Source organism: Asterias rubens, chromosome 5, assembly GCF_902459465.1.
Source record: "Asterias rubens chromosome 5, eAstRub1.3, whole genome shotgun sequence".
NCBI classification, from domain to species: domain Eukaryota; kingdom Metazoa; phylum Echinodermata; class Asteroidea; order Forcipulatida; family Asteriidae; genus Asterias; species Asterias rubens.
Genome location: NC_047066.1, coordinates 5029250 through 5047409, shown reverse-complemented (window position 1 = coordinate 5047409; position 18160 = coordinate 5029250). Strand labels below are relative to the sequence as shown.

Sequence of the window (18160 nt, the reverse complement as noted above, 5' to 3'; positions counted from 1 at the left end):
TTGCTCACCAAACAATCTTTACCCTCGCAGGTTACCATTTCTCATGACCGGGATTCAAATCCACACTCCAAATAGTCAACCATGTTTTCACAAGAAAAAAATCCTTGTGGAGCTTTCTTTTGTCCTTTCCTTGTCCCTGCATTTAGCAGATTCCCATAGACTTTGCACACACAATTCCTTGTGGAGCACCCCCGTCTTTAGAATTTCCCTTCGGAGTCCTTTGTTTTCCCTTTTTGTTTTGTCCTCACTCTCCTTAAAGCCATTGGACACTTTCTGTAAACAGTATTGTCCAAGGCCCACACTTCGTGTATCACAACTTACATATAAAATAACAAACCCGTGAAAATTTAGGCTCAATCGGTCATCGGAGTCGGGAGAAAATAATGAGAAAACCCACCTTTGTTTCCGCACATTTCGCCGTGTCATGACATGTGTTTAAAATAAGTCAGTAAATCTCGATACAGAGAAATTATATTGTTTTAATGTTTTCTCAAAAAATAAAGCATTTCATGGAATAATATTTCAAGAGAAGTCTTTCACCATTACATTCTGTAAACCCTGTAAGTTATTTGTAAATATGTGAACTTTTTGTTGTTTTTCTGTTTCCAATTTTTCGAAAGTGTCCAATGGCTCTAAGGTACTGAAAATGAGCATATAAGAACTTGAGGCCAATGCTTCTGGCCGCGCAATCACCACACACAATAAATTGGAGTTAAACAAGATGGTCGCACTCCATGTAGGGTTCGAAAAAGTGCACAATGGAAACAAATCTAAAAGGATTACGACGATACCATGGAGACATCCCGGTTTGAGAGACTGTCTCAAGGCACATGTTTAGACAAGACTAACCAGCTACAAACAGACGCCTTATTCCAGAGACTAGTCAAAAAAACCTATTTTCAAAACTGTTACCACCATAAATCTTGTTGTTTTGAATGTAATTTATTGATGCTCACAACAATTAGTCTAGGCCGAGTTCACACAATGACCATTTGGGAAAAACTAACGAATGCCAGGAACTCGTGACCATAGTAAAGACTGGCTTCCAGGGAGATGGTCGTCATGCGAGCTTTGGCCCATAACTGGACTTTTTGATACTGCTCATGATATGACCTGGTTCCTGCCTCCTCTCGCACAGTAGGTTGGCGTTGCTAACCGGTACCAGCTGCTTGCGATTCATTATTTGTGTCGCCTAGTCGCCATGTACTGAGAGAAATTAAATAAGATAAACAAAGAATCAGATAACAACTGGTTCTTATCGGAATGTCTGGTTGTAATTCTAATTTGTTAACCCAACCTAGCCCAAGTTGTTTGTACTTCACGCAACAGTTAAAACATGTATACAAATACATTTTTTAAAATTTTTTAGTCTCCTGACGATGACTAGAGCAAGCTAGTCGAAACAATGAGACCAACCAAAGAACTGACTCCGCGGTAGTACAATTAATTACGATCCTATAAGCTAAAGTAGTAGTCCCAGCCTATTTCTTTACCATCCGCCCAGGTAATAGTTAACAAGCAGGACAGTTCTTTTCAGAACTGAGAAGTCTCCCGAACACCCGAACAATCTACTCCGCGGTAGTAGAATTAAGCAAGACAGTTCTCTTAGAACAAATTCTACCTGGTAAGTAGATACACACATGGTGTTACCACAAACCAAATATTGACCCATTTTAACTGACGTCATCATCAGAACAATCTTGAATGCGGCATACTGGTAGGCAATTTCACTGTGCGTTTTCATATATAACTCTGCGTTATGCAGTGAAGTGCGCATTTTAGGCGACGCGGCATTAATACACGTAAACCTAACTGCCCACCAACATGGTCAGCGTTGCATCAGTCGCCGCGTGTGACGCGCATGCAAGGGGTCATTATATTGATACCTCACCATGCAATGCCTCAAATCCTATAAACATTTTTTAAGGTCGGCAAGATGTCAGGATTCTACTCTGGATGCCCTTGATCTTCTGCTTCAGGCCTAGAATTACAGAAGCCACAAGGGCCATGGCTTCCGTTGCCCCTGGTCTTGTAGGCCTTGGTGCCCCGTCAAAGCTTTCCCATATACTTTTCACTGTGCCCTTTGCAAAATGAAAATGGCCTTTCCCTCTCAAAATAAAAATTCCAGGCCTGCCGCATGCTTCATTTGAGACTCAAAATACCAACCGAGGAAAATTAGGGCGGTTTAGCTGCATGTTACGCGAGCAAATACGTGAACTTCAGCAAATTATGTTGTTAAAATCTCAGGTTTTCAGCATACGTCAAGTTACCTTTTTTCACGCCAGGTACATACATGTACGTGCAGACGTCATACGTGAGCATGAAATAACCTCAAAGTGGTGATGTAAGGGGTCATTCATAATCGTCGATGTTTTTTTAATTTCGATTTTTTTTTTTCTTTCTATGAATTAGTGGGTGGGTGGGTCAAGGTAAATAATTGAAAATCAAAATTCACTTTTCATAAAAAAAAAATTATAAATAAAAATAAAGAAGCAAAGTTTGACTTGCCTGCGTACCAGCGTTCACGCGCGCAATGACGAACCGAGGTACAATGTGTACACGTACATGGGCTACGTGTAGAATGTACGTATCGGTACATGTACAATCTTTGGATAAGAAATCAAAATTTTTAAAACATTGACAATTATGAATGGCCCCTAACCTAGGAACAACACCATTTTCTGGCGTCACGTATAACGTGCAGCTAAACCTCCCTATTATGTGCCTCTCTAAATATTTATGCATGACGTCATAATTCTTACCCAAAATGAGGCTATGGGCGCACGTCCGCCACCACTTGCAGTGGCTGCGCCCATAGCCTTGTTTTGGGTTAGCATTGTGACGTACCTCATGCATACAAATTAAGAGTATAGTTGGTACTCAGGCACCCTTCGAGCTTACCCGCCTTGATGCCATGCATGAATTCTTTCATAATATCAGTCATCATTGCTTTGGCTGCAGTAGGATCATTGAGTTGTCTCGGAGCAAGAGAGACCTCCTTATCAGCAGGAGTTGATGTTTTACTTGCTGGCCTTTAAAAAAAAAAAAGATGATGGGACAAAAATGAAATGAAAAATAGAATCAGCTGTTGCAAACAGCTTACTAAACAAAAGGTTTAAATGCAAAACGAAAAAAATTGTGGCCTGATGTTCCGACCCTAGCAGAGTCTTTCTCAAAGCCTTTATTAGCCTTCTAGAAAGACTCTGCTAGGGTCGAAACGTCAGGCCATTATCTTTTTTTATTTATTTTTTTTATTTATTATAAATGAAAGTAGTATAAATGACTCAAACTTAACCATCCCAAACATTGATTAAAAGAAACATAAACACTTTTAATTTGCAAGCCAACACCTAAATTATTATTTATTTTTAACTTTCAAATGCTTGAAAGTTTCATTTCACCGAAGAGAAGTTGGGTTCTACCCAATTTTGAAATAATTTGTTGTTGACAAAGAATTGTTTCTTTACCTTGATTCTGAAGGCTTTTGCTCTGATCTTGCAGGAGGTGCAGGGGCTGAAGAAGCTACAGGAGCTTGTTTGCTCTAACAGAGAGAAGATATAATACAAATGTTTTATAAGAGGAGAAACACACACAAAAATTACAATTAATTTTTATTTCAATTATCCGTGTGTTTAAAGACAGTGGACACTATTGGTAATTGTCAAAGACTAGTCTTCACAGTTGGTGTATCTCAACATATGCATAAAATAACAATCCTGTGAAAATTTTAGCTCAATCGGTCGTCAAAATTGCGAGATAATAATGAAAGAAAAAACACCCTCGTCATACGAAGTTGTGTGCTTTCTGATGCTTGATTTCGAGACCTCAAATTCTAAACTTGAGGTCTCGAAATCAAATTTGTGGAAAATTACTTCTTTCTCGAAAACTACCTCACTTCAGAGGGAGTTGGGTCTCACAATGTTTTATACTATCAACCTCTCCCCATTACTAGTAATCAAGAAAGGTTTTATGATGATAATTATTTTGAGTAGTAATTACCAATAGTGTCCACTGCCTTTAAACTGACAAAAACAAACCAAACGCCAACTGAAAGCATTTATTATATTAATGGGTTTGGGTACTAAAAACATATCACAAACGTCCACAGATTTACATTAAACTTGCACGGTTTGAAGATAATAAGGGAAGAAAGTTTCCTTTAAAATATTACTTGCTATAAGGTGCTGTAATTTATGAGAAAAGAGTAAAAACAATTTCACAAAAATAATTTTTGTCTCAGTGAGAAGAAAATTGTCTTAACATGCACAACAAATTTTCGCGACTCTCCTGAAAACATTGCTCTGTGATTTTCACTTTTTTTTCCTCAAAAACTTGACAGCTAATGAAGCTGAAACTTCTACAGGTAGATTAATGTGTTACATACATCTTAATTCACAGGGAGTAGGGATTCATGTCATTGCCAAAAACTATCTCTACAAAAGTTACCAAAACCCTTTGAGCACTTTTGGGTTCCAGAGCAAGACACTATAATGACATTTATTAACATTTGTTATATAACTTCATTGTGGTTCATCTGTTTCTTTTGTATTTTGGTTGAGTGTTTTTAATGGATGTGTATTTTTTCCCCTTTAATTTTCTTCGTCCTTTTTAAAAATGCTGTTTTGTAGTTTATGTGTGCTTGGATCTAGTGTTTTTTAAATGAATGTGCAATGTTTTACTGTGTAAATTGTTAAATCTTTTATCTTAAGTGCACATCTGTAGATTGTTATTAGCTGGGATCCATGAGAGATCAGTGAGTTTTTCTTACTGAATGGATTTCCCAGGATAAACAAGAAATAAATAAATAAATAAATAAATAAAAATATAATGACAATTGATTTTGGTTAATGGACAAAATCTAGATGTTGACTTACTTGTTTCAATTTCTCGAGTTGTTGTTTAAGTTGCTCTATTTCTTTTTGGGCTGCCCTCTCAGACTCCAATCGTTTTTTATTTTCCTAAGCAGTACAAATAGAACAAGATTTTATTCCCAGTAAAATAACAACAAGACAAATACATTTTCATACAACGTGCATTTTTCAAACATTTTAAGCTGACCATTTGTTCATTTACAAAATGTTTATTGATCGCTTGTAAATCTTTAAATTTTTACGAGATATCGCCTAACATGGCCAGGCATGGCCAGACACAATTTTTTTTTTTTACCACACGCTTGCCACCGGGTCAACAGTGAAGGGATCTGGGAAAGCGCCCATACCTTATAATAATAATAATAATAATAATAATAATAATAATAATAATAAAAAAAGAGTATTTGTATAGCGCCTTATGCCAGGCCTCAAGGCACTTTCCACTAAAATACAATTTTATGCGTGTCTGCGATGGCCAGCGTGTGGTATGAAGAAAAAAAATTGCTGGCCGGATATCCACTTAAAGGTGAGGGCTACACTAAACAAATTTGGGCTGTCGATCCAAATCAACTGGCACCGGGGTCAGGCTGCCACCTATTCCTGGGGCTGCCTAAAAGCCGAGCTTCTAACTTTGTTCTGTCATTTAAGGTTCCAAAATCTCCCCCTACCCTCCCCACTCAATCTCCAATTACCTGTTCCAAGAGACTCTGTAGTTTCAACTGCTCTTCCTTAGCGTTCTGCTCAGCTTTCTTGAGCTTAGCTTTATCCTCTTCCTTGAACTTCTCCTGCTTTACTTGGTCATTTTCTTCATCTTTCAACCTAGTCAGAGCAAAAATAGAAAACAGTTGTATCGAGGAAGACTCTGCGAGGTCAAAATGTCAGGTCATTAATGTCCTTTTGGTTGGTAAGCAGGTTGCAACAGATAGTTCTATTTTCTCAATTACTGGGTTATTAGGATTTGAAACTTTGCATGGTGGAAGTACATAAACTAAGAGAGGTTTGCGGTAACACCATGTGAGTATCTCTTTTTGAGAAGTGTTGGTTCTGAAAAGATAACGCCATTGTTAAACACTAGTTCTTTTCAGAACCAACAGTACTCAAAAAGAGATATTCACACGGTGCTACCACAAACCTCTCTTAGTAACTGAGTTGTTCATTCATATCTTTAATTATTTGACTCACTATTGATTTTGATTGTCTTGGTCACGTTAAAGGCAGTGGACATTATTGGTAATTGTCAAAGACCAGTCTTCTCACTTGGTGTATCTCAAAATATGCATAGAATAACACCCTTGTCGCACCCTTGTCACACGAAGTTGTGTGCTTTCAGATGCTTGATTTCAAGACCTCAAATTCTAAATCTGAGGTCTCAAAATCAAATTCGTGGAAAATTACTTCTTTCTCGAAAACATATGTCACTTCAGAGGGAGCTGTTTCTCACAATGTTTTATACTATCAACCTCTCCCCATTACTCGTAATCAAGAAAGGTTTTATGATAATAATTATTTTGAGTAATTACCAATAGTGTCCACTGCCTTTAAGCACCAGTTCTTTTCAGAACCAACACTACTCAAATAGAGATATTCAGTCATTCAGTAAATTCTGGCAGCTATTTCTGTTAGCTGGTTCGTGCTTTTTGTTTGCCCTCCTGTCTGTCCGAAAGTCTGTAAATGTTTTTGTCGTTTGTGATTGTTGTTCGTATTGTCCTGTATGGCATCCCCAAATCAAAACGCTTACCGGATATTGCCACCATTTCACTTACTCTGTCCTTTTCCTACACTGTTATTATAGTATCATTAATAATTAGCTGTTTTAATCTTAATCTTTATCTTTGTATGATATTTGTAATATTGCTTGTGAAATGGAAATAAATGTTGTTGTTGCTGTTGTTGTTGTTAATGGACTCACCTTTGATTTTGTTTGTCTCTGTCTTGTTCCCTGTCTTCTCTCTCCTGCCGTCTGTTTTGTGCCTTATTTAATCTTTGAGGCAACATCTCCTTGTGCCAGTACTCCCACGGCATTGCAACTATAGTCAGGTTCAACATTTTTGAAAAAAATAATTAAAAGATCTTCAGAGTTTGTTTTACTATAAAAATTAAAAGCTACATAGGTAACAACATTAACAGTTTGACAAAATATATATAAATTAACAATATAAATGGGCAAAAAAAAAAAAATCAATAGATTATCAGTTATCACACAAGATAATAATATTTTTAAAGAAAAGAACAATAATAATATTTGTACACATTTATATAATGTGTGTATTGCTAATAAAATTAGTTATATAAATAAAATAAGAATGTAAAAAAAGTTAGAAGACAATGATCACTTAATCATACATGATATTTAGCACATAAGAAGGAACAAAGTATACTGACTACAAGGGCTGACCTACACATTAATATGCTAGGCCTATAGGTTTTTTCAGGCTATTTAAACAACAAATTTGCTGATTTTTCTGAGAGGGGAAAACAGAAAGCAGATTAAAGTAAGAAGAATATAGAAACACATGGATATGACATAAAAATATATATGCTAGGCCTATAGGTTGTTGTCAAGCTATTTAAACAACAAATGTGCTGATTTTTTTCTGAGAGGGGAAAACAGTAAGCAGATTAAAGTAAGAAGAATATAGAAACACATGGATATGACATAAAAATATATATAACACTCGGGAAAGTACTGAGTATACAGTGCTAACACACATCGGTGTAAGGGTCAAAACCAAAATTAACACTCTTTATCCCCAATGCAAATTTAACATCTATTATATTGTAGCGGTTCCCGCTGCCAAAACATAGGATTCGAACTGCCTCTAGCTGCCGGGCAACCTCGGTAGTCTAGTTGGTAAGACACTGCTCTAGAATTGCAAGGGTCGTGGGTTCGAATCCCACCCGAGTAACATGCCTGCGATATTTTTTCACATGACTCGGGAAAGTACTGAGTATACAGTGCTAACACACATCGGTGTATGGGGAAAACACAAAATTAGTATTAAAAATAAATAGTTGCAAACTCTGAACGATTCAGAAATAATTTCACAGATGGAGATAAAAGCACATTTAAATATCAATGCAAATCAATGAAAAATGATTCATATATAAATGAACATAAAAATACACAATACTCAACAAAAATCAAAACATTCGGCAAGATCACAACATTTCAGATAAGAAAAACGCACAGACTGCATGAGACAGTCAAAATACCTTATGTTCAAAGCACAAAAAATCAATGCAATTCAATGAAAAATGATTCATAAATAAACACAAAAATACACAATCCTCAACAAAAATCAAAACATATGGCAAGATCACAACATTTCAGAGAAGAAAGACACAGAGACTGCCTGATTCAGAGATAGCCAAAAAATCTTATGTTTAAAGCAAAGATGAATGCAAAGTAATATATACATAGACACACAAGTGTCCCTGCATCTGGCCCTAAAATAACACGATGGCAAAAGTGGCAATCGTGATTAGCATTTCTCAGTGAGCAATCCGTTTTATAGCAGAGCAAAATGAATCAGTCGTCACTCACAAATCGTCACTTGCTACTCAATGTTAGCATTCAGTGTGCACAAAACATGGTCAGTATAAATAATTTGCTATGCTAAAGCCCGGTTCATTTTTTCCTGTGAATGCGAAGCGAATTTTGACGTGACAATTTTGCAACGAGTAGTACGCAGCAGTTAGCTTTTGCTAAACTCCGGCGAAAAATTCGCTGCGAAAACAACCCTGTGACGTCAAAATTTGCCATAAGGAGGTATACACCGCATGGACGAATTTTTTTTCCTGTTTCACATGCATTTTATTTTACCTTGTGTTGGATCCAGTACTGGCATGCCATCCTGCCCATTATTGAGCTGACCGTAAAGGGTCTGGTAGAAATTTCTTCCAATCTATACAGAAACAAAACACAGGGATAAGAATCATTGCTATAAAGAAAAAAGTCTCAAACTGGGAACCAGATCATAAAGGCACTGGATACTATTTATAATTACTCAAAATAATTGTTAGCGTAAAAACTAACTTGGTAACGAGCAATAGAGAGCTGTTGATAGTATTAAACATTGTGAGAAACAGCTCCCTCTGAAGTAACATATTTTTTGAGAAAGAAGTAATTTGCCACTAAAATATTTGAATTTGATTTCGAGAGCTCAGGATTAGATTTTGAGGTCCCGAAATCAAGCATCTCGTGTGACAAGGGTCTTTTTTTCTTCCATTATTATCTCGCAACTTTGACGACCAATTGACTTCAAATTTTCACAGAATTGGTTTTTGTGCATAATTTGAGGTACACCAAGTGAGAAGACTGGTCTTTGACAATTACTAAAGGTGTCCAGTGTCTTTAAGGAGGTTTATTGAAATTATTGCATTTCCAACTTTTGATATATCTGGGGATAATGATTCCAAGGAACTTCTGTTAGCACTATTCTAAGTGTTAGATTGTAGATCAAAGAGTGTTTACCGGGCAGACTAAAAAAAAGTTTGAACTCAGATAAAAATCTGATATTTTTTATCCCTGAAACACAATCAAATGAAATTGTCCAAGAGAACCCGTGGCAAGTACAAACAGAACACAAATCACCACAAAACAAACAACAGGCCTACATGTAAGTACAAGTCTTTCTTATTACCTCATACATAAGTTGGTCTTTGTTCAATTTGTTGGCATTCCTTTTTAGTGCATTTTCCATCTCAGGTAACTGTGATCACACAAAAAAAACAAAATTAGAGGGTTAAAGACCGTTTACTTCAAAAGCCAATGAATGGTTGTAAAAAGAATTGGAGAATCAAAGGAGAAAACATAAAGGAAGACATCCATGTCTTCGTCACACGTTGGGCGTACTGCATAGTGTGAAGTGCGTAAAAATGAAAATACACGCCAAGCAATCAATCCAGTACCACGCTTCTCCTCATTGAACCCAAGTCTCGACACTCCAGGGATGGCAGATCTTTTTCTTAAGCTGCGCCAGGCATCTGGAACTCTCTACAACTAAGTCTTAGATGTTGTCTCTGTACCACAACATTTTTTATCTCTTCTCAAAACTTATCTTATGTTACGGCTTTCAAGGACTAATTTAGTTGTGTCTGTTTTCTTGCACTTGTTTTTGGTTTACTGCGCCTTGAACACCCAGCAAAGTGGATATGTGCGCATTACAAGTATTTATTATTGTTAGTAACCATATTGCAAACTGCATTATCTGCAATATAAAAATATTCCAGTTATGCTTACACTCTGACACTGCAGCAGATATTTCCTAAGGAGCATTAACACAATGGCTGCAAGGCTAGGTATGACATCATAGTCTGGTCTATCCAGACCAAGGATGTACTGGTCCCATACAAACATGACCGCATCAAGACTTAGATAGCCTGCAAACAAGAGGAAATATCTCAGTCAGGAAAAAATTTATATTTGAATTTTGAAAACTGATGTGACTGAGATGTTATAATAATAATACTCAAGTTTTTATGTAGCGCTTTAACAACCGAGGGCATCTCAAAGCACTTCCATAATTATGAACTTCCAACAAATGAGAACTCGTGAGTCATTCTCTTCAGCAATATATAATGCACAGATATTCATAATGATAATAGTAACATGCATTTATATAGCGCTTAATACCAGGTTTCTAAGCGCTGAACAAGAAGTGTAGAAACAAGATAGAAAAAACAATTATCACAAACATAAAGTAATACCACTTATATTGTTACAAAAAAGGCAAAGTTAAAATAGGAAGGAAAGACACATACAAAATGTACACACATCAAATTAATATTCATACATCAGTCATTAGGGAAAACAGGTTGCAAATGAAATAAATTGTACACACATTTCATCGTTTAAGGCCCTTATTATTTTATCAACTGTATGGGTTGTGTATAGACCGTATTGAATATGACACCATCGCTCAAATATCTGACCGACAACATGGCGCTTGTGCGTCGTGTGTACGTGCATGTGCCGTAGAAATCAAACCGGGATTGTTGCGCGCTGCGTGCTTCATTGATGTACGCGTTTGGATGCGCATGCGGTCCACCTACAAAATGGCGACTTTCATAGCAAAATAGCGGTTATTCAATACGGTCTATAGCAGGACAACCATCCACAGAACAACTGTTATCACAACAGCAAAGGCCAAGTCACACAGAACGAAAACGATAACAATAAAAATGCAAGCTCTGGATTGGTTGAATAAGCATAGGCGTGTTCTGCGTGGAGCATTCCAACCAATCGAGGGCGTGCATTTTTATCGTTACCATTTTTGTTTTCGTTATCAGGGCCTGTGTGACTTGGCCTTAAGTGGCACATTATATCATACTCCAGGCATGAAAACTTTGTCTAATATTCAAAACGATGGTGGATGATATTAAATGGTCAAACAGTAGGAGGGTTAAGATGAGAAGAAAATGAGGAGCAACAGCTGTTTGATCTTATGCAACTCGTTAAAACAGTCTCACTAATAACAACAACAATAGTATTTACAGCAAAATTAACAAAAAACAGTGCAGTAAATACACATTTTTCTGATACAAAACTCCTCAATATCCACAATAATATGCAGACGATATTACAACATACAACAAAATGGCAATTCAAAAGAAGAACAAGAACCGTAAAGCAATTTGCAAAACAGCAGAGGGACACAATCGCAAATATGCATTGGGGTAAAATAAACAACATTCAAAATGTAATAGATGTTAAACTTGCATTGGGAATATAGTATATTGATTTTGGTTTTACACCAATGTGTGTTAGCAGCTAGCATTCCATACTCTCTTACACTGTACTTTCCTGAGTTCTGTGAAAAAAAAATCAATGGGGTACCCGCTGCTACATACAGGATTTGAACTGCCTCTAGCTACCAAGGGCCAATTTCATAGAGCTGCTTAAGCACAAAATTTGCTTAAGCACGAAAATAGCTCACTTATTTCACACGCTACTGGCCAAAATTTCATGCCATATGCATTGCTTGTGACTGGTATTTAGCTGTTGTTTGCTTAGCATTGAGTGGAGTCTTGGCCGGTAGTCTGATTTTACTAAGCAAGGAGTTTTTTGCTTAAGCAAAATTTTGTGCTTAAGCAGCTCTATGAAATTGGGCCCTGGCAATATCAGTGGTCTAGTTGGTAAGACACTGTTCTAGAATTGCATAGGTCGTGGGTTCGAATCCCACCCGAATAATATGCCTTTGACTTTTTTCACAGAACTCAGGAAAGTACTGAGTATACAGTGCTAACACACATCGGTGTAAGGGTCAAACCAAAATTAATAACATTAATAATGAACTTGAAATTGAAAATGTTGGCTTCACGGATGTTTTGTTTCTTTCAGACTTACCAACAAAGAGACATCTGCTCATTGGTCTAACCAGTGGCTTTATGCCCTGCACCATGGTGGAGAGACCCGTAAAACGCCCTGTGAGGTTTAAATCAAAGTAGTTCATGTTCAATTAAGACTGACAAATAAGAACCCCCAAAAAGGTACAAAAGTAGTGTAAACTGTTTACTATTACTAAGTGGTGTTTGAAGCTTTTCATAGTGTGTATAGGTAGGGTCATAGATTGATCAATACCTCAATAATTAATGGCCATTAGGCCTGGGCGATTTGTGTGACTAGTGTCCAAGTTGCGACTATTGATTGATTAGTCGAGTCGCAACTACCAAAAAATGGTCGCTACTACTTCAAAAATAGAGGGGACTACCCGTTTGGTGAACCAATTGTGTCACTCACGACTACTCACGACAATAGAATTTTTTCTTACAAAACACAATCAGACATCAGTGACACAAACCTTCAATTCCTTTTGGCTCGAATTTTACTCTATTGCGCCTGCAGCAAACATTGCCACAGTGGCACAGTCGCGACAATTTGAGGTGTGACTAGTCGAGTAGAAAATTTCACTTGCCGCCCAGGCCTATAATGGCCATAAAAACTAAGAAACACTATGTGAAGTACAGCAGTTCTCGAGAGTGTGAACTATTTTGAGAAAGGATTCCCTTCACAGTAATATTGTTTGAGGGTCAAATTCGCCCATTGGCCTGAAACATCGGCCCAATATAATAGGTTGTGCAAGGGGAGTGCCCTCACATATAAGGGAGGTAACTTACTCTTGAATATTCTTTCCATGTGCTGCACTAATGGTTCATCTTTCTCTTGGAGTATTTCAACGATCTGACCAGCAAAGACCTCCATACTCTCTTGAAAACCCTGCCAAAATTAACAATCAAATAAAACATTAGTTTCATTGCTGTAGATTTGAACAAAAGTCAAAACTTTAGGCATGGCCATGAAAAATCAAACAAGAATATCAAAGTAGGGTCTTCAGAATTGTACTCTTTAAAAAAAAAAGTGACTAGCAATTACAGACATGAAAGCAAAAAAAGAAAACAGTGAGCAATGGTTAATAAATGGACATGTGCTTAAAGGGAACACTTTAGTAATTACTCAAAACAAGTATTAACTTAAAAACTGACTTGGTAAAGAGCATTGGAGAGCTGTTGATAGTATAAAACAATGTGGGAAACGACTCCCGCTGAAGTATTGTAGTTTTTGAGAAAGAGGTAATTTATCACTAAAATAATACAAGACTTCTAGCTAGAAGTCTTTTAAAAGCACACAAAATCGTCCAACAAGGGTGTTTTTTCTTTCATCATTTTCTCGCAACTTCGCAACTTCGATGACCAATTGAGCCCAAATTTTCTTCACAGACTTGTTACTTTATGCTTATGATGGGATACACCAAGTGAGAACACTGGTCTTTGACAATTACCAAACGTGTACAGTGCCTTTAAAGTAAAAGATAAAATCAAGCAATGACATAAAAAATCGAAAGCATGAAATTGTCACATTATTGTCAGATACTTTTTTCAAATTGAGAATTCTTCCTGCGTTTACATATCCGCTCTGGATTATCTAAAAATGCTACCACCTTTTAAAATGAAAATTTCACAGGTCAGATTTATTGTATATATCTACAGTAGAACAGTTACACAGGATTAAAACAAAGATACTGATATTTATTTACCTGTACATACGATTCTCTCATGTATACTGGCCGATTGGTCATGAATGTCAGAAACTCCTCTATCAGTACGGACAGCGTAGTCTCCAATACAAGCTGCTCAGGACGTGTAGTTGATAACACATTGACAAGGAATGGAATTACCAACATGTAGTCCGTGTCGATCAGGCTACTCTTGGTTTTCTTGCAGACGTGGTGGTAGGAGAGGACGGCCTTCATCGCATGAAGTATATCTGAAAAGTGAACAAGTTCAGGTTTGAGCACGATTTCCCGTGCACATGGAAAGCCTCCTGAATATGTCATGAATGAGATTTGACAAATTAATATGAAAAATCCTGATAAATGGCTTGTGGGCATGCTTGCATGCTTGTTGAAATGGCTTCAACAGATGGCATCTCCAAGAGCATATCGAGGACTGTATCCTCCATCTTCCATCTTGCAAACCGATGGGCCTAGAATGAATTTCGATCGGACACACCAAAGTACCCAAGGTGTCATTCTTGATCAAAGCCTCACCTTCGTCTTGAATGAGATTTGACAAATATGAAAAATCCTGCTAAATGGCTTGTGGGCGTGCTTGCTGAGCTCTTCAACAGATGGCATCTCGATGAGCATACCGAAGACAGTATCCTCCATCTTCCATCTGGCAAATCAATGCCCCAACCGAGAGCTGAATATCTCACTAAATGGGCTGAGGCTGAATTTCAACCAGGCACACCAAAGTACCTACATGTAGGTGTCATTCTTGATCAAACCCCCCACCTTCCTCATGAACGAGATTTGCCAAATAGGAAAATCCTCATAAATTTCTTGTGGGCCTGCCCCCCCCCCCTCCCCTAATTGAGGACCTGGAAGCTCCTGGATGTTATAATTCAGCTTTAAGGGTCATGTACCTGTGTTGTTTGCCAGTTCTTCAAATGTTGGCTCTCTGAGTAGGAGGGCCTCGCTGGTCTGAATGATTTCCAGATCCAAGATTGACATCACGTTGTTCGGATCTGACTTCAGTTGCTCCAGATATAACGACCTCACTGGCAATCAAGTGAAACAATAAATGTTAACAATTCAAAAACATAATTTTTATAAAATCAAAATGTAAATACAAACTTTGCTACAAGGGAAACTGACTGGGCTATTATTAATTGGTATCTGAAATATAAAGTTGCATCCCCTCTTGGCTGCCGCTGCCCAGGTTGTGTCGTATACTGGAGTGTGCTCTCTGGCTACACGGCAGCTAATGATTATATGACTTCTGACTAGCACCCCCGAACAAAGATATTGACAGAATAGGGCTAGTTAGCTCAGTAGGTAGAGCGCCAATCTCGAGGTAGTTGGTTAAAATCTCACTCTAGTCAATGTTTCTTTGTTCAACACCAAATCAAAAAGTCTCATAGAGCTGCAGAAAGGCAGTGAACACTATTGGTAATTACTCAAAATAATTATTAGCATACAACCTTACTTGATTATGAGTAATGGGGAGAAGTAATTTTCCGCGACTTTGATTTCCAGACCTCAGATTTAGAATTTGAGGTCTCGAAATCAAGCATCTGAAAGCACACAACTTCGTGTGACAAGGGTGTTTTTTTCTCTCATTAATATCTCGCAACATGGATGACCGATTGAGCTAAAATTTTCACAGGTTTGTTATTTTATGCATATGTTGAGATACACCAACTGTGTGACTCGTCTTTGACAATTGCCAATAGTGTCCAGTGTCATTAACATGCTGATTTTGTGCTTATTTAATGCAGTTTCCATTTCATAACCCTGGTGACTGTAAGCACAGAATAAGACACGCTAACAACATCGCTGATTGACAGTTACCTTTCGGACTCCTCAGAAACAGCCTCCATGTAATCTGTCTAAGACGATCGGGCAGTGCCTGATTGAAGAATTGATGCAGTTTAGCCTTGTTGCCCGGCCAGCGCTTTAGCAGACCAAGGGCGCCCTCTCTAGCATGGTCGAGTATAAGTTCTGACTTGCTTCCAGTCGGTGCTGACGTGAGTAGCTGTTGATTAGCGTGACTACTAAGATGTTGGTCTAGCGACTTAGATGCCAACTGTTTGAAGTTCTGCAGAGTCTCGCCTGAAAAATATTTGTTTGCATAAATGCAGGCGTGATATTTGGTTCTTAGAATAGAAAGCAGTCAGTTATTTACATGTCAACAAAGAAAATCCATGGGCCTGGTTGATGAATATTGAGAAAAGGAAAATTTTACTTGTTTTATGAATATGCATGATTAAGTTCACAAGTACTTCGAGTGGAATATTTCAAACACTGCAATAAAAAGAGGAATTCTGACAGTCCCCCTTTACAAAATACTCTTTTAAATAAGAATCTTATAAGAATTGTACAAGAATTGTATAAGAATCTTATAAGAATTGTACAGGAATCTTATCAGGGTTGGATAAGAATCTTATAAGGATTGAATAAAAATCTTATAAGGATTGAATAAGAATCTTATAAGGATAATGAGTAGGGTAGATAGCCTTATAAGGATTGTTTAAGAATCTTACAAGAATCTTCCAAAATCCTGAGAGTATTCTTATAAGATCTGAAGGTTCCTTTAGATTCTTATAAGGTTCTTGTTAGTATTTTATAAGCAAATTCATGAATATACTGGAATCCACTTGTCTAGTTTTGCTTTCAAAACTTTCCTACTTACCTTCCTGTATTGCCTTAGCTGCCCTTTCCAAAAACAGTTGCTTTTCTGCATCGGAGAGTTCAGTGAACCGTGAAACTCGACTTTCCGTCAGCTGCTGTTGAATCGCTTGATAGAGTTCTTCAGTTAACACCTTCCACTCCTGAAGGAAACAATTCGCAAGAAGACAGAAGACATAATTTAAAAGAAAATGAAATACTTAATATTAAAAAAGGGTAAAAGTGTAAATATGAAAGGATTCAGTTTTACAATTCAATGTCAATATTTAGTTGTCATGGAGCGATTCAGCTCAGGCTTAAACTGTTATAGGGATAATAGGGCTGTCCAGGTCAAATCAAACCAAGAATTTCTCTCAGCTCAGGCTTATAATTAATACTGTTGTGCAATTAACAACAAAAATTATAATATCCCAGGTTGTCATTCGTCTTTCTCCCTCATTATTTATAGATTAGGCTCTCTTTCTTTAGTTCTTTCAATTTTAACGGCTGTCAGGCAGATTAAATAAGTCATAAAAGGGAAAGTAAGCAATATGGCTACTGATCTAGTGCTGTACAGCTGGCATGGAGCCAGAGCAGCGGATGACATGCAGCCGACCGTGACCAGTCCAGTCATGGTCCAACGGGAGACAAGAACATGGTGGATTGACATCGCACGCAAAGAAACTTTAATAAATAAAGAAAGCTGTCACTGTGTTGGCCCTATTTGCCAAATAATATCTCAAGATAAAACTCAGTGACCTTCTTCTATGACTACACTAGTCAGTAACTGGTCAATACTTAACAGTGTATTGTTTAAAGCTCCATGACTTATTTTATCACTCGGCGCGGTACGTCTGCTGTCTGCCTGTGACAGCCGGCCATGTCCCTGTGTAAAAAGAAATCCATCCTCGCCTAGTTTGACCAGGGATGGTTTGACAAACGGTACTCAGAAAGTTGAATATAAATTTCGGCACAAAATATTTAGGACTACGGAGTGGTCTATCTCATACAGAAATATACTCACGTCTGTTCGTGTAAGTTCACTTTTAGAATCGAGTAACCACTTCGGGTATGCAGCTCCACCAGTGGTCGCCATTTTTGTTTACACATACCAACGAGTCGTTGTTGAGCGCAATATCTTCAGAGCGCACAGAATTCGATAATGCTCGTGCGCAATATTGTGTATAAAAGTTTCGCGCGCAAATTTTAATGCCTACCATACCACGTTGTTGCGGCCGTGTGGTGGGAGGGCTTCACACAAACTCATTATTATTATTGAATGCTGGCCATGCATTTGTTTTGTTAATATGGCAATTTTGAGACACCCGTCGTGTAATTAAACCACCTGTCAATGAATTCCCTTTTGAATTGTAATTTACACACACAAAAAAACAGACAATAATTTGTTTATTATACCTTTTAAAGATATAGAAACTTACTTCAAGACGCACACGGCGTGACGACCACGGTGACACTGGTGCAAAAAAAAAATCCAAGCAGTATTTTCTGCTACCAGCTTGAAAATGCAGATCCAGCCAGATCATGACATCTGATTATGCAAAGTTAAATTCATCTCGGTGCACCCAAAAGTGGAATCTTTGCATTGACAGTGCATAGAGT

General features: G+C 37.6%; 1 protein-coding gene across 2 annotated transcripts; it reads right to left on the bottom strand.

Annotated features, from left to right (window-relative positions):
• Window positions 1-577: 577 nt before the first annotated feature.
• LOC117289929 lies at window positions 578-18098 on the bottom strand. 2 transcript variants are annotated; one of them, XM_033771127.1, is made up of 16 exons: window positions 17980-18098; window positions 16566-16704; window positions 15725-15985; window positions 14797-14931; window positions 13907-14136; window positions 12990-13089; window positions 12220-12297; window positions 10114-10253; window positions 9515-9583; window positions 8695-8776; window positions 6781-6898; window positions 5564-5690; window positions 4875-4958; window positions 3468-3541; window positions 2902-3032; window positions 578-1206 (listed from the first exon to the last, which is right to left on the bottom strand). In XM_033771127.1, exons 1-16 carry the CDS (start codon window positions 18082-18084, stop codon window positions 1193-1195), a joined length of 1887 nt encoding a protein of 628 aa, XP_033627018.1. In that variant the 5' UTR covers window positions 18085-18098; the 3' UTR covers window positions 578-1192. The 2 variants fall into 2 exon arrangements, with proteins under 2 accessions (XP_033627018.1, XP_033627019.1); XM_033771128.1 differs by lacking the exon at window positions 17980-18098 and adding an exon at window positions 17565-17641.
• Window positions 18099-18160: the final 62 nt, after the last annotated feature.

Coding starts and splice junctions, on each gene's coding strand:
- LOC117289929 (XM_033771127.1), bottom strand. CDS start 18,084: ATGATCTGGCTGGATCTGCATTTTCAAGCTGGTAGCAGAAAATACTGC. Junction 13,090..13,906: donor TGAGAGAATCGTATGTACAG/GTAAATAAATAT, acceptor TAATTTTGGCAG/GGTTTTCAAGAGAGTATGGA. Junction 10,254..12,219: donor GAGCAGATGTCTCTTTGTTG/GTAAGTCTGAAA, acceptor TCTTGTTTGCAG/GCTATCTAAGTCTTGATGCG.